Raw genomic sequence first — 24,809 nt, forward strand, 5'->3', positions numbered from 1 at the left:
ACATCAAAGCAAGTATTAATAATGAGAAAAATAAGTTATATATGGATAGTTTGGGCTGACAGCATAGAGGAATTCAAAGGTCAGCTGGATTAGTACCCCTGAGGAGAGAAACATTGTTTTATTTGATATGGAAAAAGCACATGTGTCATGTGCTTTTTTCCATATAAAAAAAACAAAAAAAACAATCAGCACCAGGTGCTCGCATTTCAGGAAATGCATCTCGAATACATGTTTCCAATCTTATTAAATGGTCGAGTGCTAACGTGTTCTTTCTGAAGCCACACTGTAGAAAGGAGATCATTTTCTTCTAACTGCCACATGAGGTGGGCATTGACCATCCTTTCCAGGATCTTGAACAAGCAGCTTGTCAGGGAAATTGGACGACAACCATTCGAAATTTTTGAATCCTTTCCTGGGCTTGGGAAGGCAAGCACAATTGCCTTATGCCAGGAGTCTGGAAACTGGTCCTCAAGATAGATTCTGTTGTACAAACATAATGGTCAACCCACAAATTCAGATGAAAGATGTTTAATCATCTCATAATGGAAGTCATCTGCCCCAATGGCAATTGTCTGGGATAGAGCCACTTTCATATACCATTCTGTAACAGGCTGATTGTATGAATCACAGTTATTTGATTTTCTGTTTTTTTTAATTCTTGCTAATGTGGCAAAAAGCTTGAATAAATTACTGATAGCAATAAAGGTAGTTGTAAGAAGCTGACTATTGCTCACCATTCAAGGATCAGCAGTTAGAACACGATGCAAAAGCAATACAATATACTTATGGTACAGTCACTGCTGTCCAGTCGAGTTCTGTGATTGGGTAAATACTGTGAATACATAATTTGGCTTTCTGATTGTTTGATTCAATGCAAATTCGCTTCTGATTTTAGCAGTAAATGCAAAATTATCATTTGCTTTGTTTCATTGTGTTTAATCATTACTGTGTTTGGTTATTGTTTAGTTATCGCCATCATGCTGCTCAAATTTTTTATTTTTTTTATTTGTTATTCCGTGTTCAACCCCAATGGAGCGAGTGACCGCAAATATGTTGTATGGCATTTGCAAAGTGTATCGGCCAGCATGCCAGGACTGATGAGGTGAGTTTTCTGTTTATTTGAATAGTTTTTTGACCATCTGATTGCATTTTGCAGTTATTGTATTAGTTGTTAGTATAAGATTCTCTTGATATAGTTCTGTTGATAGTAGTGGAGCGTGGGGACAGCAGCCCACAAAAACACGGGGGTCTGGAGATGACAGCCATCAGAAAAAAAAAATTTGTTTAATTGCTGAGCAATTATTGTTAATGCACATGAAATTGTCTAGTACTGTGGGGATTTGGGGGTAGCAGCCTCCATTAAAAAAAAGATTTTTGTAGACTTGCATGAGCAGTTCTCATTGTCAATACACTCGAAATCGTCTAGTAATGTACAGGCGAGAAGTACCACTGGTTGCATCTGGTGTTAAATTTTTGCTACTTATTTTTAAAAATTCGCATTTATATTCACTTTTTTTTGCTCCCTATTGCCATTTCTTTTTCATTTTTTTCAGATCCAACATATTGTGATGTCATGTGACTTTAACCTGTAACATGCAGGCAAGAAAAGGGGAAAATTGTGATGTCACATGGCATCCACCTGTAACGTGCAGGAAAGAAGGAAAGCAGTGAGTGGGAGGTACCTTCACCTGCCGATCACTGCCTTCTTCCTCTCTTTCTCACCGAAGTATGTAGGTGTACCCATAATCTGGAATCTAATTTTACCGATAATTTTTTTTCCCTTAGAATTGAAATGAATCACAAAAAGGGGTTCATTTGAATCTTCATTCGTTTATTCTTCTCAAAATGTAGTTATAGTGTGTAATAGAAACTTAGGCTGATAAGTACATCAAAGCAAGTACAATATTAATAATGAGAAAAATAAGTTATCTATGGGCAGTTCGGGCTTTACAAAAGAGGCCAACTTAACTTGACCTCTATAGTAGTAGTAGTGGCATTTGATGCAAGAAAGCAAGTGTAAGAGCTTATGCAGCATCAGCCAAAAAAAAAAAAAAAAAAAAAATCACACCATTCCCTCCAAATGCCTGTCCAGTTCCTCCTTAAATTTATTCAACCTATCAACTTCCACAACGACAGATGGAAGTTTGTTCCAGCAATTAACCACCCGCTGGCTAAAGGCAAATTTCCGCACATCTATTCTACATCTGTCTTTTCTTAATTTGAATTTATGCCCCCTTAGGTTCGTAATCTGAACAAGTGGAAGGATCCCATCAGAATTCAGCGTGCTCAACCCATTCAAGGCCTTATAGACCTCGATCAGATCACCGCGCAGGTGCCTAGTCTCCAGCCACTGCAATTTGCAGAACTTAAGCCTCTCTTGGTAAGAGGATCCCTTCATTCCCCTCACCAATCTTGTTGCTCTTTTCTGTACATGCTCAAGTAAATCTACATCCTTCCTAAAATGAGGCCTCCAGACCTGTACGCAGTACTCAAGGCGTGGCCTGACCATTGCCTTATACAGAGGGATAATCAACTCCTTTTCCCTGCTAGCAAAATTATTACTCTTTTGAATTATTATTACTCTTTTGAATTATTAATTATTACTCTTTTGAATTATTAATTATTACTCTTTTGAATTATTAATTATTACTCTTTTGAATTATTACTTAGAACCAATAAACAAATAATTTTATTCAATATTTACATTGTGGGAAGTATTCAATTTTAACTTTAATTTATACTAACTTATCTTAATGAAACTATTAATTTCAGTAAGGTTAGGAAAATGAGGATATTGATAAAAAATTTTATTAATAACTTGCAGCTAAAAAAATAATTCACTCACTCAGCAATGTACTGTAACATTTCATGAAACTACAAAATCCATGAATCACAGTGACATTCCTACACTGTGGTACTGATGGAGACTGCATAAAAATGGTGGTGAATAATGCACACGCATCATTATATCTGAGCACAGAACTCAGAAAAACCATTAATATATACAAAAAGAACTGCATATTATGCCATACTAGTCAATGAGTCTTTCTTGAGATTTCTTGCATTTTGGAATGATTTTTCCAATATTTCAATAATTACAAGATTTATTGTGTAGAACAGCATTACTAGTACTGTATTCCCTTGCTGAAATATATTAGTTAGGGCCCACTTGAGTTTCCAATATATAAACTATTAAAATGACAATCAAGTTTTTTAGCTGTCATAATTCCCTGCCACACATTTCTTTAAATGTTTTTTTAGAGTTCTTGATTTCAAAAATAACCTGCCACACATTCCACAACTTAGAGGCTTCTCCTGACTGTGCAATAATCGACACTTATGTCGTTTTAGATATCCCGAAGTCAGAAATGACTTTTTACATATTTCACAGGAGAAGAGTTTTTCCCCACAGTGAATCAAAGAATGCCTTTTCAGATGGCTTGAGTGCAAAAATGCTTTTCCACAGATTTCACAAGTGAATGACCTCTCCTGGGTGTGAACCAATGTATGCCTTTTCAGTTCTCCAGACGTTGCAAACTGTCTGCCACATATTTCACAACAGAATGACAATCCCTGAGTGTGCAGTAATAAATGTTTTTTCAAATAATGTGATGTTGAAAATGGCTTTTCACATATTTCACAACAGAACGGTTTCTGCTGAGTGTGAAGAAAAGAATGTTTTTTCAGATTAGAGGACTGGGAAAATGCTTTCCCACACACTTCACAAGTGAATGATTTCTCCTGCGTGTGAACCAGCCTATGTATTTTCTGTTCTCCAGCTGTTGCAGTTCGTTTGCCACATAATTCACAACAGAAAGATTTCTCCCGGTGAACCAATAAATGTTTTCTCAAACTATCAGATCGATAAAATGACTTGCCACATATTTCACAAGGGAAATGTTTCTCCTTAGTGTGAATTAGGAAATGTTTTCTTAGATTTTCTGAGTGCAAAAATGCCTTGCCACACATTTCGCAAGAAAGGGCTTTAACTCCACTATGAGCTAATAAGTGTTTTTTGAGAGAATCCGAAGTTTTACATACTTTGCCACATATTTCACATATTTTCCATTTCTCCTGATTGTGAACTAATAAATGTGTTTGCAAATTTCGTAATTGTGAAAATGCATTGCCACATATTTTACAAAAAAAGTTTCTCTCTCTGGTATGAATTAACATGTGCTGTTTTAGCCTACTTGGTAGTAAAAATGACATACCACATATTTCACAAGGAAAAGATTTCTCCTGGCTATGAATCAATAGATGCTTCTTTAGACAAGATTTTGTTGCAAATCCTTTGTTACATTTTAAACAAGTGAACAGCTTCACCCCGGTATGAATTAATATATGTTTCTTGAGATTACTTGAGTTTTGGAATGATTTTCCACATATTTCACAATTGTATGGTTTATTCTGCGTATGAATTAATGAATGTTTTTTCAGTTCATGTGAAGCATTAAATACATTACCACATGTTTTACAAGAGAAAGACGTCATGCCAGCATGAACTAATAAACATTTATTGAGATTAACCGTATTTGAAACTGTCTCAGCACACATTTCAAAAGAGGTTTTCTCATGTGAATGAACTAATAAATGCATTTTGAGAATACATGAATATGAAAATGTCTTGGGACATACTGGACATGAAAAGTGTTTCTTCTGATTCTGGGCCAATAAATATCTCCTGGGATAACTGCAGTAAAAGAAATTGTTGCTCAATTTCAGTCTTTTGAAGCAATTCTGATTATTATAAACTTTTATTCTTGTTTTAATATACTCATGATGTGGAGGGTTCTTTCTATAATTTCTTATTTCTACAATTCTTTTGGGTGCAACAGAAGCCTGCTTATTATTAAACTGGAACGGTGGGATATTCAATTTTCTCTGTTCCTTTCTGTTTTTGGGTGTATTCATTTTGAAAAATATTTTCTGGGAAAAACATTTTTTATGCTGATGTTTTTTTATGAATTATCATGCTGTTAATACTGTATTTGCATATACAGAATGAAACTTCAGATTATGATAATCACTTGACTTGCTCTTTTTGCTTTTGCTGGCCGGAACAGTAACACAATCTTCTGTCCTTGTAATTTCTGAAATAGCAAAACCAAAAACACAACCAATTTAAAATAAAAGCGGTACCAGCATTACTGGTTCAGTATATAAATACGGAAAACTTTTGACATCATTTGATAGTTACATTATTTTCACAGAGTAGGGTTTATTTTTGCTTAACCAGCGCCACCTAGTGGATCAACTAACATGGGCCATTTAATCTAGCATTGCAGTTGATTGAAGTCGCCACAAAGACACGTCAAATCTGCACAACTGTATTCCATAAATTCCGAATGTTTTTTGGTCAATTTGTCTGTTTTACTGGCCCAAAAAGTCCATAAAAGTTCCTCGCATCAAGAAGTGCTGAGCAGCTCTACGAAGATGACTGAGTCCAATGCATCAACTCACATCTGGTGAGTATGGGCTTGGCACATCCAGGGTCAGAGCTGGATATCATCATTCTTCTCTTTCTTGGTGATTCCCTTCTACTTCTGACTCTTGTTTTCTCTCTCGGGGATAACTTAATAATTTTGTGGCTTGTGCAGCAAAAGCCTCAAGCTTCCTTACACCGTATGGCTAATTATAATAATAAAATAATAAAACTCATGGTCCAGGTAGTATGCAGACAAATACGAAGTCAAAGAAAATGGGCTATTTTAGAGACGCCATAATGGTGTGTACGGATTGTATACTGCTTGGAGCAGAGCAAACGAAAAAGAAGACTCTAGTATTGCCACACACTTCCTCTGAATCTATGGTCCAAACTGTCATTAGGGCCACACGAGAATGCTCTCCTCTGCCCAGCTGTATTATGTCCACAAATTGAGTATGTTCTATGGTCGATTTTCCTATTTTGCTGGACCAAAATGCCAATAAAAGTTCCTTGCATTATTCACGAGATTCGAATCAAGAATTTTTCCACCCGCTGCATAAGGCACAGAGATTATGAAAAACATCAGGAAGAGCATATAAGAGAAAATCTTGACAAATGTCCACCAATTTTCGCCACAGCCTATAATCGGCCGATTTTGCGAGCAAGTGTGGTTGAATGAATTCTAATTTATTTCTGACATTTTAAAATATCATAAAAAATCATTTATGATATTTATCACAAACGATTATGAATATTTATGATATTCATAATCATTTATGAAATATCATTTTGAAATATCATAAAATTGACATTTTGAAATAACACCCTTATGGTGGGGAATTTCTGCACGGCTAGCACAGAGTATTGATACCATCCTTCCCACACTGAGTGGAAAAGGCCCGGGTTCGAATCAAGTCGATGACTAGAGGAACTTTAATGGGCTTTTTTTCACTCCGTGGCGAGTTAGTCGGCCTCAGGCGTAGATAGCAAGGTTTTTCATCCAGCAAAGCAGGCAAGCCAATCAGCGAACGCTCGCAATTTACAGATAGTGCACATGGGTAGTTGAAGTGACTTTCTAGGTGACCCTAATATAATAGTTGATAGTTTTATGTGCGATATGGCAAATCATCATCATCATCATCATCAGCCGTTTTCAATCCAATGCAGGATGAAGGCCTCACTAGCAGCTTTCCAGTTTCTTCTGTTTTATGCAATGGCCATTCGCGAACTCGTGAATTTCATCTGTCCATCTTCGTTGTTGTCTTACACGTTTTCTTTTAGCTCCTCTTGGGTACCATTCTGTTATTTTCTTAGTCCGTCTGATATCATGTCTTGGAGCTATGTGTCTTGCCCAAGTCCATTTCAGTTCTTTAGTTTCGATAACAATGGCCTTTATTCGTGTTTGCTGCCTAATCCATTTGTTTCTCTTCTTAGCTAACAGTGATTCCTCATATAATTCGTTCCATTCTTCTCTGTGTAGTTTTCATCTTCTCTTCCATTCTTTTGATGAGTGCCCAAGTTTCACTTCCATAAGTCATGGTGGGGAAAATATATTAGTTTCTATTTTATATTTCAAAAATATTGGGATACTGCTCCTCAGTAGGCGACTATATTTCCTGAACGCTATCCATCCGAAATTTTTTGCTTCTCTTGACTTCCAGCCATTTATCATTATTACAGTTAGACTTGTCCAAGATAAGTATATGAATCCAACATTTTAATTTCTGCTCCTTCAATGATAATATCTCATTCTGTGGCATACTTGTTCATTAGCTACTCTTGCAGTGAGCTACTCTTGCAGACGAGCTGCAAGAGTAGCTCATGGTGTCTTGTCAATGATATACAGGAATTTTTCTAGCAGGGACAGGGATGTGATTATTCCCTTGTATAAGGCATTGGTCAGGCCACACCTTGAGTACTGTATACAGGTCTGGAGGCCTCATTTCAAGAAGGATGTAGAGCTGCTGGAACGAGTACAGAGAAGGGCAACAAGATCAGTGAATGGAACAAAGGGTTGCTCTTACGAAGAAAGGCTTAAGTTTTGCAAATTACAGAGCCTGGAGACTAGGCATCGGCGAGGTGATCTGATAGAGGTGTATAAGGCTTTGAATGGCTTGAGCATGCTCAATGCCGATGGGATTTTTCCTCTTGCTCAGAATAATCACCTGAGAGGGCATAAATTCAAATTGAGGAAGGACGGATGTCGGATAGATGTGCGGAAATTTGCCTTTAGCCAGCGGGCAGTTGGTTTGTGGAATAGACTCCCATCGCTTGTTGTTGAAGTTGATAGCCTAAACAAATTTAAGGCTGAGCTGGACAGGTATTTCGAACGAACGGAGGGGTGAAATGGGAGTAGTGGTTGGTTTTTTTTTTTTTTTTTTTGGCTGATGCTGAATAAGCTTGCTTTCTTGCATCATATGCCTCTACTAATGTCACCCTAATCGTAAATGATTCAGATACTCTCCTGTCACATTGACTCCTTTCTGCAACCAGTCTAATATTCTGAAAGCTTCCTCTAGGACAGCAATTAACAACTTCGGAGATATTGTGTCTCCTTTTCGAACTCCTTTCTCGATTTTAAATTTGCTACTGTCTTTGTCTAGTCTAATAAAGGAGATAGCGTTCTTGTATTTTTTCTTCAAAATCATAATGTATGGGATGTCTGTGCCTGTTTTTTTTCCGATGCCCGACACATTGTCTTATGCTGTATGGAGTCAAATGCCTTTTCATAATCCACAAATGCCAGGCATAATGGTGTTTAATATTCATTTTCTTTCTCCATTAGCTGTGATATTACAAACACTCAACCTTAAATGATACCTATTGTTGGCTTCTAGTTTGAAGCTTTTTTACAATCAGTTGGAGTTTTACTTTTTCCAGGAGAACTTCAGTGACAAACGTCAGGTATGGTTTGAGGAGTCAACCTTGAAACAAAAAGTTGTTCACATGAAGAACGAGGGTGCCTATAACACGATGAGCAAATACAAGGTAAGAGTTTATAATTTATTGTTCTTACCCGTGCCCTATGTCTCTTCGGTCGGTCTTTACTCAGGACTAGTCCAGTTGCCACATGACTTTTTATAGGGTCTGAGAAGTCTTGGCTCCAGGCCGATGTTTTATCGAATTAAATAAGAAATAAACATTCAAACTGCACCGTGAACATTTTCTTTGGAGTAACCAAATCACATCACAAACGATTTCTAGAATCTACTACATTAAGGCCATTCGAAAACCAACCCATATGCCCAGGTGTAATATGTTGATAAATTCGTGTTCTCTGGTCGATTTACCTGTTTAGCTGCACGAATAACCAGATTCTAGAGGAAAAGACCTTGATAATCACTCTCCATATCGACTACGTTTTGACAGGAAGGGAGGAGGGCTTATGCTGTTAGTCAAGAAACACATAAAATCTAAGCAAGTGCTTCCGGTTGACATAGATGGCCAGTGCAATGTTGACTCGGTTTGGTGTGACTTGGAAAGAAAAATGAGGGATTTAGTTTGTTATAGGTCTAATTAGTCTGATGAGTACAATAAACAACTATACAGATAAACAGAGTGACCCAGTAAATCAGAATGTCTTATAATGGGGGATTATTACTTCCCAGATATTAACTGAAACTTGTGGATTGGTCACTTGCACACTAGCAACACTTTTGTGGATTTATTGGATGATTGTTTTCTACAGCAGCATGTACGACAGGCAACCAGAGGGTGAAATACTCTTCATTTGATTTTCAGCAGTGATATTCATTCATTAAGAATTTACAGATAAAGGAAACACTAGGTGGTACTGATCACAGTATACTGATGTTGATCTACTTCAAGATTTAACTACCATCAGGGTTCAAGGGAATGGTTTTTGCATTCGTAAAGGTGACTACCGTGGTCTTAGAGATTTTTTATATTCTGTACACTGGGACCAACTGATGATGTTACCAATGTTTATTTGTTTACAATGTGATGATGTTACCTATCCAACAGCAAATTCTAAATGAGAAGCATTCAATGAATTAATCTTGGAAGCTACTAGGCGTATCATACCAACTAAAAACTACTGTTCAAGGTTTAGGACCAAATTGATGTGGGATGAACTAATGAGAATTGTGGTAACGAAGAATTATGCATGTGATGCATATAAATTATCAGGCGACACAGAAGCATATGGCAGATATAAGCTAGTCACAAAGGCGGTTAGGCAAGGGAAGAGAGATTATGAGAAATCTTTGGATAAGGATGCAAAGAAAAATAGCAAAGACGTCTTTACTTATATAAACTCTAAGGGGAGGACGACAAATTAGGTTGGTCAGCTTGATATCGATGGTTTGACTGTAGATGATCTTGTGCAGATAGCTGTCAAACTGAATGAGTATTTTTCATCTACATTCACACATGAGGAATAATATAGAGAAGTGGAGAACAGAAGTTTATTAAACTCTAACAGGGATAACATTGAGCTACATGATTTTGTAATAACTGAGAGTTGAGTGGAAAAGAGATTGTTGAAATTAAACATAAGAAAGGCACCTGGGGAGAATGGGATCTATCCAGTTATATATATTAACGGAGGCGGCAAAAGAAGCAAACATACCGTTAGCAATAATTATCAGAGCTTCCTTTGACTCAGGGGTCCTGACGGACTGAAGATGTGCAAATTTATATCCAATTCACAAAGCGAGATCAAAGGGCAACACGTTAACCCCGGGGGATCACATCTGGTTAGTATGGGCTTGGCAAACCCAGGGTCCTGAGCTGGATATCATCATTCTTCTCTTTCTTGGTGATTCCTTTCTACTTCTCTCTCTCTCTCAGGGTAACTCGGGAATTTTTTTTTTTTTTTTTTTTTTTTTTTGGCTGGTGCAGCATAAGCCTCAGGCTTCCTTGTACCATGTGGCTAATAATAATAATAATAATAATAATAATAATAACGAGTAATTATAGACCTGTTAGTTTAAAGTTCTATTCGGAGGAAAATAATGGAGTTACTAGTTGAAGAAGCATAGCAGGATCATTTAGACGAGACTGCAGTTATAGTTCATACGCATCACGGGTTTGTTAAGGGGAAGTCTTGTCTGACCAATTTGATTGGATACTATGATGTGGTCACAAAGGAATTGGATGCAAAACACAATTTTAATATCATTTACTTGAATTTCAGGAAAGCTTTTCATACTGTTGCACATGGCAGCCTACTGTAAAAATTGGAGCAGTATGGCATGCATGGCATTAAGGGCTAGTCGCTACAATGGATACACGGGTTTGTTAAAGGGTAGTTGAGTGGGAGAAGACAGAGAGTGGTAATCAATGGACACTGCTCTTCGTGGACTGTTATTAGTAGAGTCCCCAGAGCTCGGTGTTAGGCACATTGTTATTTTGTATCTTTATCAATGATATTGATGAAGTCAATAATATCAATGATATATCAAGCTTAATGCCGAAATTTGCAGATGATACAAAGGTTGGCATGGTTGTTAATGACAGTATGCTACTGCAACAGGATCTAGAAAAGTTGGGCAGATGGGCTGAGAAGTGGCAACTGAAGTTTAAGGTTGAGAAATGCAAAGTACCTCATATGGGTAGCAATAACCCCAGAGAAATGTACTGTGTGGTGGTACACTCAGAGTAGTGCAGAATGAAAGACCTGGGGTTATTCTGAAGTCAGATATAGTTTTCTGAGCAGTGCAGATAGGTTCCAGAGCAGGTCATGTGGTCTTGTCAATGATATAGAGGAATTTTGCCAGCAGGGATAAGGAGGAGATTATCCCCTTGTATATGGCAATGGTCATTCATTCAAAGTGCCATTAAGTACCACTGCCCAAGGCTAATGTGGCATACTGCTTAACGTTACTTAAACTTGGCCGTTAAAACTCTAAAATTGGCGCCTCCGTAGCCAGGTGAGCAGGAGCAGCAGTATGTAGCACACGCTTCTTGATTAGACCAGGGTTCGAGCCCGTGACCACCAAATATGGATTATGCGGAAAGGTCAAGGAATGACCACCGCATATCCCCGGAGCAATATGGCCTTAGTTGCTAAGGCTCCTAAAAACCAAATAACAAAACTCTAAACTTTCAATTTAACAATTCAACACAATAAAATAACTCAAAATATAAACTACGAGAGCTCTTGGCCCAAGCCAAGTGCGATAGACATTAGGTTCATTGCTAACCTCGCCTATCCCAGTGCATCTGATTTTCATCCCAGGCACTGGGAGGCGGGCTCTACTGTCCAGCTTTAATACGCTCTCTTCTTTTAAATACAGCATGTATAAACTCGTTAAAATAACAAAATCTGTACTTCTCCACAAACTTTGTCCATAACATACTCTGCTCAAGGCCACCCAATAATAATTCTGTAGATCAACATACTGGCTGCAATAAAACAGAATATGTTCTGATGTTTCCTGCACTCCACAAGTGTAGTTCTGATCTCTCAGCAGACCTAACTCATATAGTATTTTTGCGAGGCCATGCCCAGTAAGAAGGAAGGCCACATATACTCCAAACTGTTGCCAGACTTTCTTTCTGGCGCCTCCGTAGCCAGGTGGGCAGGAGCAGCAGTGCGTAGCACATGCTTCTTGATTAGACCGGGGTTCGAGCCCGTGAGCCACCAAATACGGAGGATGCGGAAAGGTCAGGGAATGACCACCGTATATCCCCGGAGCAATATGGCCTTAGTTGCTAATGCTCCTAAAAACCAAACAACAACAACTTTCTTTCTTACTTCTATAATATTCACTTTAGGTAGAAACATATAAGTGACTCTGCCCTTTTCAGACGTTTCCCACCGCATCTGCCATACATGCATCAGTTCTGACAATATTCTTTTTTTTTTTCTCGACTTTAACATTCTGTCTGGTATACAGCCTCCCCCCTCCGGACATGAACTCACACCCAAGACAATCTTCCTTACATTATGCCTTGTATAATACATCAATGCAGAAAAAACTATCTGCAGATTAGCAGTTAATCTACCTGAAATCACCTGGAGAGCATCTGTAGACAGTCCTGCACACTCTAGTAATAGATAGGAGGGCGAATCTTTGGGCCTGCAATATATGATTTTTATCAACGAACTAATCATCCTATGTAGCCAAGCTGATGACGCAAAGGTGATTATAGGTACAAATAAACAGTCTGCGTGGGTAGCACAGTGGTATCGTCACCATCCTTCCCACACCGGGTGGAAAAGGCGAGGATGCGAATCCCGTCGCTGACGCGAGGAACTTTAATGGGCTTTTTTCATTCCATGGCTGAGTTAGTCGGTCTCAGGCGTAGATAGCAAGATTTTCCCCCAGACTCTGGGTTTTTCGTCCAGCAAACAGATCAACCATAGAACACACGCAATTAATAGACATAAGACACAGCACGGTAGATGAATTTAATTATTCAGATGGCCTAAATATAATCCCAGGGGCTCACATCTGGTGAGTATGGGCTTGGCACACGCAGGGTCCTGAGCTGGATATCACCATTCTTCTTTCTTGGTGATTCCCTTCTACTTTTGACTCTCTCTCTCTCTCTCTCTCTCTCTCTCTCTCAGGGTTACTCGGGAACTTTTTTTTTTCCTGGTGCAGAATAAGCCTCAGGCTTCCTTGCATCATATGGATATTAATGATACTTTGGTTTTTTGGTACGAATAAACAATCATATAGTAAGTTTAATGCACGACCTTTGATATCCCAATCAAGTCTAATAACCCTCTTTAACTTGGCATATATTTTAATTTTCTCTTTTAAATATTTAGCATAAGGGACAAAATTCATTCACTCTCCTATCACCACCCCAATGTACTTAACAGATGTTGCATATCGTACAGACACTCCTTGAGTCCTCACATGAGGGTGTCTACTCATACTGAGTTGATCTTTCAATAGTGACTGCACTGTCTTCTTTTCTGAGATTTGCAGGACATCTTAGACCATTCCATCACATCCCACATAATTCTCGCAGCCTGTTCTTCTAGGTGTGACCGAGCATTACCGTATATCAAGAAGAAAAGGTAATCAGCATAGGCCAAAACACCAATCCCAACATAATTCCGCATCAAACACTCATCAATGGTTATGCATCAGGGTTGAGGACCAATCACAGAGCCCTGAGGACATCCTCTTACCTCTTTCTATCTCTGCATATACAGTTGTTACAATTACTTTTTTCTCAAAATACTGTTTAAAGACGGAAAACATTTTTGTTGTGCATTCTGTAACTCTTAGCCTAGATAGGATCCCCTCCCACCAAAGTCTATCGAACACACTGTGAAAATTGACAAACACACCCAATACATATCGCTCATTGTACCCTTGTACATACCTCACCATCTGGCATCTTCTGTTCATTTCCCTTTCCTGTAAACAAATTGGTTACAAGAAGACAACATTATTTGCTCTTATGTAATCATCATCCTACTTATACATAGGCCTTCATATGTTTTAGCCAATACCGATAGCAAGGCAATCGAACGGTATGCACCGGGCTCTTCTGGTGTCTTATTTGGACTTTTAACTATCAATCACAATAGTGCGGTTCTCCAGGCCAGGGGAAAGGAACCCCCATCCAGTCATTAATTATACATTTCTACAAACAGCACTGGTTTCATTTGAAATGCTCTTTTCATAACTTTTATTTCAATGAGGTCAAGGCCCGTCAATCGATCATCCTTTGCCTGTGCAATCGCTGGCGAGACTTCCTACCGCGTAAACATTTCCTCCTCATGCCGAGACCAATACTCAGCATTGCCTCTGGCCATCTCTCGTTGAATCTCAGTATATTCCATCTCCAATACCGGAAATGCATCATCCAAAACAATGTTTGTGGATCCATACCAATCTATAGTGTTAATACCAAATTAGTATCCACTTGTAGCAGGTGCTTAATGATTTTGTAATAACTGAGAGCAAAGTGGAGGAAAAATTGTTGAAGTTAAATATAATAAAGACATCTGGGGTGGATTGGATCTGTCCAGTTATATTAGAGGCCACAATGGAACTAAGCAAACCCTTAGCCATAATTATAAGAGCATCCTTGGAGAGGTCCTAGGAGAGGTCCCCATGGACTGGAGATTTGCAAATGTATCCCCAATTCACAAAGGGGGATCGAAGGATGAAACGAGTAATTACATACCCGTTAGTGTAACTTCTGTTCTGTGTAAAATAATGGAGTCACTGGTTAAAGATGCATTGCAGGATCATCTAAACGAGACTGCAGCAATAATTCAGACAGCGTGGGTTTGTTAAGGGAAAGTTTTGTCTGACAAATTTGATTGGATATTATGATGTGGTTACAAAGAACTGGATGCAAAAAATAATTTGGATATCATATGCTTGGATTTCAAGAAGGCTTTTGAAACTGTTGCGCAGGAAAGACTACTATACAAATTGGAGCAGAATGGTATTACGGGTAAGTTGCTACTAGGGATAAAAAGATGGTTGAGTGGGAGAAGACAAGAGGATGGTAATCAATGGGCGCTGCTCTGCGTGGACTAATGTTATTAGTGGAGTCCCACAGGGTTCGGTGTTGGGACCACTGTTGTTTTGTATATTTTATTATTATTATTATAAGCCATATGGTATAAGGAAGCTAGATCGTAAGTATAGCTTAGCTTAATTTTCAGCACTCACCTCAAGTGAGTGCTGAAAATTAAGCTAAGCTATACATACGATCTAGTTATTACATTACAGCACATAAGGACTCCTTAAAAAATCAAGGTATAAGGAAGCTTATGTTGAACCAGCCAAAAACAAAAACTTCGAGTTACCCTGAGAGAGAGAGAGAGAGTAGAAAGGAATCACCAAGAAAGAGAAGGATGATGATATCGAGCTCAGTACTCTGGGTGTGCCAAGCCCATTCTCACCAAATGTGAGCCCTTGGGGTGATCAATGATATTGATGAAGGTATATCAGGTTTAGTGTCAAAATTTGCAGATGATACAAAGGTTGACAGGATTGTTAATGACAGTAATGGCAGTGTGCTACTGCAACAGGATCAAGAAAATTTGGGAAGATGGGCTGAGAAGTGGCACTGAAGTTTAACATTGACAAATGCAAAGTACTGCATATGAGTAGAAGTAACCCCAGAGGAACATACCAACTGTGTGATACTACACTTAGGGTGCTAGAAAATGAAAAAGACCTGGGAGTAATTGTGCAGTTAGATATATGAAGTTTTCTGAGCAATTCAGACAGGCTGCAAGAGCAGGTCATGGGGTTTTGTCAATGATATACAGGAATTCTGCTAGCAGGGAAAAGGATGTGATTGTTCCTCTGTATAAGGCAATGGTCAGGCCACACCTTGGGTACTGCATACAGGTCTGGAGACCTAATTTTAGGAAGGATGTAATTTGCTTGAACATGTACAGAGAAGGGCAATAAGATTGGTGAGGGAAATGAAGGGATCCCTCTTACCAAGAGAGGCTTAAATTCTGCAAATTGCAGCGGCTAGAGACAGCACCTGCAAGGTGATCTGATTGATATGGCCTTGAATGGGTTGAGCACGCTGAATTCTGACGGGATTCTTCCACTTGTTCAGATTATGAACCTAAGGGAACATAAATTCAAATTGAGGAAAGACAGCCGTAGAACAGATGTGCGGAAATTTGCCTTTAGCCAGCGGGTGGTTAATTGCTCAAACAAACTTCCATCTGTTATTGTGGAAGTTGATAGGTTAAATAAATTTAAGGAGAAACCGGACAAACGTTTAGAAGTAATGGTTGTGGGAATTTTTTTTTTTTTTTGACTGATGTTGCATAAGCTCATACGCTTGCTTTCTTGCATCACATGCAACGATTACTATTACCATCTCTACTTATTGTATAACTTACTTCATTAAAACATACTTTTTCTGTAACTATCTTAAAAACAGAACCCCATGGGTCTCTAGATCCCTTTGTGGTCATGGTTTGTACATAATGTCCTAAATATACATTATGCTATCCTTGAAAATTAATCTTCAAGCACTTGAAACTAAAGCAGGACTAGCATAACCTTCCTGGTTATCCCTGTAGCTTTTGATGATTTCCATTCAAAGTTTACTTCACCTATTACAGCACTACTACAATATAAAAACTTTGAGGTGTCCCTCCGGGAGGAATTGTCTTATTCACGGAAATAACAATAGCTACTGATCTCTGCCGAAGATAATGTACCAGCTATGCAGACAAACTGAAGCTCATAGCAAAGATCACCCCTAAAGATACATATCTATTAAAAAATAAAAAAATTGTCATATTAGGATTACCCAAGAACTTTGCCCAGCCATGTATATTATTTACACAAATTGAATTTTCTCTGGTGCTAGTGGGTTGCACATTTGGTAGTATTGCCGTCCTCCCAACACAAGGTGGAAAAGACATGAATTAAGAGTCCTGTCAATATCATGAGGAATATTTATTGATTTTTTTCACAATATGGCTGAGTCAGTTGGTCTCAGGCAAGATTTTTTTTATTCCAGAAACTCGGGCTTTTCAACCAGCTGACAGAAAATCAATCACAGAACACGTGCAATTTACAGATAATATACATGGAGAAAATTGGCCTCCATGTATATGTATTTGTATTTGTACGGTGATACAAATTCAATTTTACTTCCTCCCTCTTTCCCCAAATGGTGAAAGGAGTTTCCCATAAGAATTTTAAATTATATTTCAGCAGAAAGGTCCAAAAAGGACTCTACTTTTCAATGGCTCAAGCAATGCAACATATAGTACTAAGAGTAAAGTCCTACAGAAAAAAGGAGTTGGGGAAAAACAATAATTATGCCAATAAAATATATGGGAAATGTACAGTAAATTTGATTTTCCATTTGTACAACATAAAGACAATGGAAATGGTAACAATACAATACAATAGGGAAAAGAAATACAATACAATAGGGAAAAATGTTCTTTTCCCTATTGTATTGTATATATACATACACATACATGAACCATATATACATACACATGCACTGGAGCAACTCACCTTCAACTTTTACTGAACTTATTTTCAGCACTTGATAAACAGGTCTAAATTACACACAGGAAAAATAAATTTCTGTCAGAAACAGGAAAATAGAGACAATTCACAAGCAATGCTATATATAATCAGAAGTCACCAACTGACAGACCACATCTAGACTGCAAGCAATTTCAACCTGTCAATAATTTTTATTTCAGTTTTGCATTTTTAAAAGTTTCCTTGTAGCATTTCAAAAACTGATCGTGCATCATAGTGAATATGCCCTCTTTGTGTTCCATAAGAAGAAATAAAAATATGTTGTTATAATATTTACTAGCCATTTTATTAATTTTATGTTTAAAGTTCTGGACTGCTTTGCAGTCTGTATTAGGAACATTTTTTCTAAATAGATTGCAAAGAAAATTATACATATATATGATGCAGAGAAGTACATTAAGATGACTGAGCATAAACAAATCCAATTTTTCTGTGCCATGCAGCAGAAAGGTAGATTTATCAAGGGTGCAGTACTGCAGGTGCTCCAGTCTCCAAAACTGCAGGAGATCCCAAAAGCAGAGCCCATGCAATCTTATTTATAAGGCCTCTAAAAGTACGTGTAGCAGTGCCAGATTACTTAAAGTGGGCATTGTCCCTAGACCCCCCCCCCTCCCCGTGTGATCCACAGGAGGAAGGACAAATTAACTGTTCGGTTATTTTGTTTTTAAGGAAACTGGACTAAACTGCTTATATGTTTAAAAAAAAAAAAAAAAAAGCACACTTGTAAACTTTTCTTATACAAATATAAAAGTGCACTGACTCAAATCCTGTATAATAGTAAATTACAAAAGTCTAAATATATGTGAATTACATCTTCTTTGATGTTGAACAACTGGAGCCAAAATTATCAGTTTTCAGTAGAAAGATCAATAATTTTTTTTAAAAAAGTGCCCTGTATTTTTTTTTAAAAATACTTTTGAATTTTATATACCCACATATGTTGCTGAGAAATGCAACTTTTTTTGTCAGTCTCCCTTAACAAGTTCTTTAAAGTAATGCATTTGTCAATTGAAATTTTTTCTTCTTTATTTATCTCTTCATCAATATCATCATTTTGGCATAACCATATTTCACTGTGTAAAAAAATTTCGAACCGCTATATGACTAATTTTGATCTGAGGTTGCTTTTATAAACAAAAGTTAGAAGTGTTTTGTCCTGCTATCAGATGAGTTTTACAAGAAATTTTTGCAGTCCACTGCAATAAATAACAGTTAAATAAATAACTGCAATAAATAAATAAACATGAGCAAAATGCTCATGTTTATACTCTGGCATAACCTCTAAGTCAGAGGAGCTTACAATTAATTATTTTGAAAATGAATAAAATGATTAACCATATTTAGAAGTCACATGGGCTTGAAGTATGGTCCACTCATTTGCGTGTGCACTGCTGCACTCTGTCCTTGACCATTCAGCTACAAAGTGAACCTGATCAACTTTTGGTACAAAAATATACCTAACTTCTGTTCATCTATGTGGGGTATTCTCCCTTGGACTTTTTAAAAATATATCCAAGAAATATGCAACTTGCTAATTTCTATCAGAACTCTTTTACATGCAAAAGTCAGGAGTGATACATACCTACCATTAGAGTTGTCTCCTTCAGCACATGTAAGGGCTGTATTTCATGGTAAATCTTTATTCCACCATGTTTATTGGCAATGGCAATGCAGCGATAATTACGCCACTATGGCGTAATTATCGCTGCATTGGCCACTAAGCAAAAGGGAGCCCACTGTCCCCTTGCCCGGAACAGAAAAAAATTTGAGTAAAAATGTTTTTTTAGTTATTTATGATAAAATTTACTATGTCTATGTATAATTTACAATAATTTTTTTCACACAAAGCATGTTTAACATTAGCTAGCTGCACAGCACAAGCAAAACCGCAGTGTATAGAAGTGAAATGGTATTAGCATAGCTGCTGCTTCCAGGGCAATTTTTAAGGACTCGTGACTGTGGGGGCCAAAGTCAAATAAGGGCCCACTTATTGGGGTGGGGCCCATTTATTGAGGGTAATTATTATTGAGTAAGCATTACTCAATATTTTGGGAGGGCCCCACACTAAACTTTGCATTGGGGCCCACTTTTTTAGTTACAACACCGCACTGAAAACTGTCAAATGTTAATCAAATGTATAAGAGGGACTTTGGACTTTGTTTATCTATTTAAAGTGTCCCCTTGAGCCATCTTTAAAAATTTTCAACACAGCAACGTGGCATTCTAATTCCAATCAGAGCTATTTTATGTGCAGAAGTCAGAAATGCTTACTGTTGGGCTATATAACTAGGCTGTCACCACATCACGTGGCAACTTCTAATTATCAATGGCATAAGAAGATATCTAGCTTTTAACTTTTGTTCCTTTGTTTGAAAGTGTGTCTGGGCCTTTGGACAAAAATTTGCAAAAGTGAGACCATAATTCTAAAAGAAGCTGCTTCGCATTCACAAGTCAGTCCATTTCTCAGTGATTTATATAAAAACAGTGTCACAATGAGCAACTGCACATACAGCTTAATAAATTTTGCCATTTTCACACAAAACTGATTTTTATTTCTAAATGAAAATTGCCCAAAAAACTGAAAATAAGAATTTCTTTGCCACTAAAATTTCATGATGAGTGAAAACAAAACTCTGACTCTAAAAGTGATGGCCAAACATATTACCACAAAAGTGACTCTCTCTCCAGAGAGCACATAGTAGGAAAGTAAGTGCAATACCATCTAGCAGCATGCCATTTAAGAATTTACTATCAACCGTACAGGTTTTAGAGATTCCCAAATTCTGAGATGTGAATAACAGTACCGTGCTATTTTCTAGTATCATGCAGTCCTTGTTGATACAAGTTAATATACCCAGTAAAGTAAGGAAACAGTGTGATTTGTGAAAATTCTATCGTACTGATCCAGCCATATCTATTACAATCATCCACACACCCAAGTGGGATAGACGCTTGAATCTTCTTCATATGACTAGTTTATAGCCATTAGCTGAAAAATGTTAGGTTTAATGCAGTAAAGCAGGTTTACTAGTTACACGAAGTTAATTAATACATTAATTGATAGGAAAAAAACTCAGAACATTATTTAAGGCTAAACTCTGCCTGTATTCTAGAAGATTTGGTGTTCTGACAGGTGATGCATCTAATCTTTGTAGTATGTTTGGTGTTTTGCTTCAATGTATGTGTGCATAACACTATAATATGCTGGGTGGGAAACAAGTCTTTATTTGACAAGGCTACTCATCCATTTCAGCTCTCCCTTGATACTTTATCTTTAACAAAACTAAACGAGCAGAAAATAACACGACAAACTTACTATAATCACGATTTTGGCTAGTGGAGAAAGAATAAAGAAACAATTAACTACATTTTCCATAAACAAGCTTAATTATTATCGGTGCAAGACAACAACACAATCATCAACAGACACTTCGGAAAAAAAAAAACATATGTAGCACCCTCTCATGTTCACGAACTACAGAGGATATTTATTTAAAAATTTTAATGCTGTATAATCTTGCTTTATTTTTATTATAATTATCTATCTATACATTAAAGAAGTTTTTCTCCTAGTGATCTCAATCCTATTGAACATCTTTGGGATGTTCAATAGGATTGAGATCGGTGGACTGAGTCAATGCAACATGCCATCACAGTTGTAAAGTTATTTCCACAATGAGATATTGTGGAAATAACTTTGCAACTGTGATGGCATGTTGCATTACCAGGGTACCTGCGCACTCACTGATCACAAAGTCAACTAGTTTCGAAACGATCGTCTAGGTGTGGTATCCACTGAAAATAAATAACAGTAGTCTTCTCTACTAGAGAAGTGTTATTTATTTGAAGTAGTTCAATACCAGCTATCTCATTGTGAAGGCACCCACAATATGAGATACAATTAAAACAATGCCTGTTACACTACATACATAGTTCAAATTTATGGTTCAAATTTATTTATAGGTTTAGGTAATTAATCATATAATATCGGTGTATCTACACCGATATTATATGGTTAATTTTCTAAACCCATAAGAAATTATGCCTTGTGAATTTCATCTTCTAATTGAAATTATGAATGAATGAAAGAAATAGAGTATGAATGAAAAAACAGAATGCATTAGTGCATAAATCCAGGTCCAAATTTAGATAGGCACATAAGGGTTCCCCAGGAAATTATTTGCATAGATGTTCTTTGGAAAGATACCCACAGGTAAGCTCACTTAAAGGTATCTTTCTACTTCACTTTGGGCCTCGGGCCCTTGACATCCTAAATTCGTTCCTGGCTATAATCCAATAAGTTTAAGACCCACTCATGGCTATAGATAAAAATCAATTTACTACAAAATCATTAATTACAGCAATTCATTTCATATAAATATGAAAACACTCCATGTTTATAACAAAAAGAATTGCAACAAATTTCTGCCTAGAATCTAAAGAAATTTCAGTCCAATATTTTGTAAACCAGATACAGATGAACATGAACAAAGCAGCTTAATTGATATAAGATGACAATTTTTAATAAAAAGGAAACATTGTAGCTATTATTTTTTTTCCTCTTTACATCTTGAGCAGATAAATTGCAAGAGTGACTTCATTTTTCAAATATGGTGGTGTTCTTGTATTCTCTTTATCTTGTAAATTCTTCTAAAGCTATTTGGCCAACGTAGAGTATAAACAGAAAATTTATTTATTTGAATATTCAGTTACATCATGATCCCACCACTGCAGAGAATGTAAAATGAGTTGAAGATCTTTTGGAGGGATTAAATGAATGAGATGGACATAAAGAGATTAATTAAATGAATAAGAGATTAACTATTTTTAAAAACTACTATACGTTTCAAAACGAGCACTAAAATTTGTCTTACAACAGTCTATACTGTATGAGAAATCATGCTAAAAAAATATTATGTTGCAACAGAAGAACAATTCTGTTCAGAATGAATTAATAAATGCCTATTCAGACAACCAGATCTTGCAAATGCCTTGCCACATATTTCACAACAGAAAGTTTTCTCTTTAGAATGAACCAATAAATGTGTTTTCAGATGACCCGACTGTGAAAACGTCTTGTCACACATCTCACAAGGAAATGGCTTCTCTTGAGTATGAACTAATAAATGCCTATTTAAAGTTGATGAACTGGAAAATCTTTTACTACATACTTCACAAATGAAGGGTTTTTCTTTTGTATGGACTAAAACATGTTTTTTCAGACTTCCTGCATGTGAAAATGCTTTGCCACATATTTCACAAGAAAATGGCTTCTCCCCACTATGAACTAATAAATGTTCTTTTAGATAATCTGGGCGCCGAAATGATTTCTTACATATTTCACAACTGAAGGGTTTCTCCTGCATGTGAACCAATAAATGTGCTCTTAGGTTTCCTGACTGGGTAAATTCCTTGCCACATACTTCACAAGGGAAGAGTTTCTCATTTGTATGAATCAACAAATGCGTCTTCAGACTATTTGATTGTGTGAATTCTTTGCCACATATTTCACAAGAGAAAGGTTTCTCCCGAGTATGAACTAATGAATGTCTTGTCAGGTTTCCTGACTGAGTAAATGTCTTTCCGCATATTTCACATGAAAAATTTTTCTCACCAGTATGAACTGCTGTATGTGTTTTCAGGTGACTTATACTTGAAAATGCTCTGCCACATGTTCCACATGGGAATGGATTCTTTCCAGTATGAAGTAATAAATGTGTTTTAAGATATGATGAAGTCGTAAATCTTTTATTGCATACATCACAAGGGAAAGGTTTCTCTTTTGTATGAAATAATAAATGTTTTTTTAAATCTCTTGGATGTGAAAATGCCTTGTTACACATGTTGCAAGGATGAGGTTTCTCCTGAGCATGAACTAATGCATGTCTCTTGAGATAAGTTTTTGATGAAAATCTCTTGTTGCATGTTAGACAACAGAAGGGTAGATCCTTGTTATGATGTAATAAATGTTCTTTGAGATTTCCTGTGTTTCTGAATGCTTTCCCACATATTTCACAAAGGAACGGCTTTTCTTGAGTATGAATCAATAAATGACTCCTTAGATTTCCTGCTTGTGCAAATGCCAAACCACATGTTTCACAAGGAAAGGGCTTCTCCCCAGTATGAATTAAGAAATGTTTTTTGAGATCAGGGGAGCGTCCAAATGTCTTACCACACTTTTCACAAACATACGACTTACCCTGTTTTTGAATGAATATATCTGTTCTTGTACTTCCTGAATCTGGAAACACTTTTTTGGATATTTCAGAAGAAATGGTTTTTTCCGTGACATGAACTAATACATTTTCTTTTATGTTATCTTCCCTTTGAAATGCATTGTTCATTTCACAAGAGGATGGATAGTCCTGAGTGTGAACGAATAAATGTTTCTGTTGTTCTGAAGGCAAATATTCTGTGCCAAGTAATTCATAATAGAAGGGGTTCTCATCTGTATGATGACACAGATCTGCATTTAGATATCCACCTTGTGAAAACATTTGGTCAGATTCTTCACAAGAGGGCTTTTCCCCACTGTGAAGTAAAAAATGTTCTTTGAGATTATCTGATTTTGAAAACATCTTACCACATATACCACAAGAAAATGATTTCTCCTTTTTATGAAGTAATAAATGTCCTTTGAAGATAAGTGAATATGAAAATGTTTTGGCACACACTGAACATGTAAAGCATTTCTTATGATTTTGAAACAAGAATTGTCTTCTGAAATAACTTGAGAATGAAAGCTTTTTGCCCCATTTTCTACTCCTGAACCATTTGTAATTATCACAAACATTTCTTTTGATTTTAATATATTCATGACACAGAAATGTACTTCGATAATTTCTCGCTAACATAATTATTTTCAGTTCACTAGGTTCCTGTTTATTCAACTATAATGTAGGACTAACCTCTTTGTGTGTTCTTTGTGCCTTCAGTCTTCATTTTGAAGAATGTTTTACTCAGTTGTTTTCAACAATAGGCAACCATTTTATGCTGACAGTTTTCACTATGGGAAATATTTATGCCACATTTCTGAAAATTCTCCAAAATTATTCTGTTCACCTAATTTTGGTACTTTGAGGATGCTGACTGGAATAATAATTTAATCCATCTTGCATTTTCTGAAAAAAAAAAAAAAAAAGTACCAAAATAAGTTAAACAAAAATCAAAAATATATAAACACAGAAATCATATTATCTCAAATTTTACATAAATATAATTTAATATACTACCCTACAAGAATTTAAACACCAATTTTTTTTTTTTTAGAAAAACAATTTTTAATGAGAAAATTAATAAGGTAGCATTGATTTGTCATGGAACATTTTTCACCAGTTCCTTGTATGTTGTTGGGTTTTATTGGTGCATTAGCAACTAAGGCTATAATGCGCCCA

The 24,809-nt window shown here is 36.7% G+C and overlaps 1 protein-coding gene across 1 annotated transcript; it reads right to left on the reverse strand.

Annotated features, from left to right (window-relative positions):
* Positions 1–22,328: 22,328 nt before the first annotated feature.
* LOC150075610 (uncharacterized) lies at positions 22,329–24,269 on the reverse strand. The gene has a single exon (XM_090388585.1). The coding sequence runs from the start codon at positions 24,267–24,269 to the stop codon at positions 22,329–22,331; it is 1,941 nt and encodes a 646-aa protein (XP_090244711.1).
* Positions 24,270–24,809: the final 540 nt, after the last annotated feature.

The sequence above is a fragment of the Mastigoproctus giganteus genome, chromosome 14 (assembly GCF_048544385.1).
Source record: "Mastigoproctus giganteus isolate SK-2022 chromosome 14, ASM4854438v1, whole genome shotgun sequence".
NCBI lineage: Eukaryota > Metazoa > Arthropoda > Arachnida > Uropygi > Thelyphonidae > Mastigoproctus > Mastigoproctus giganteus.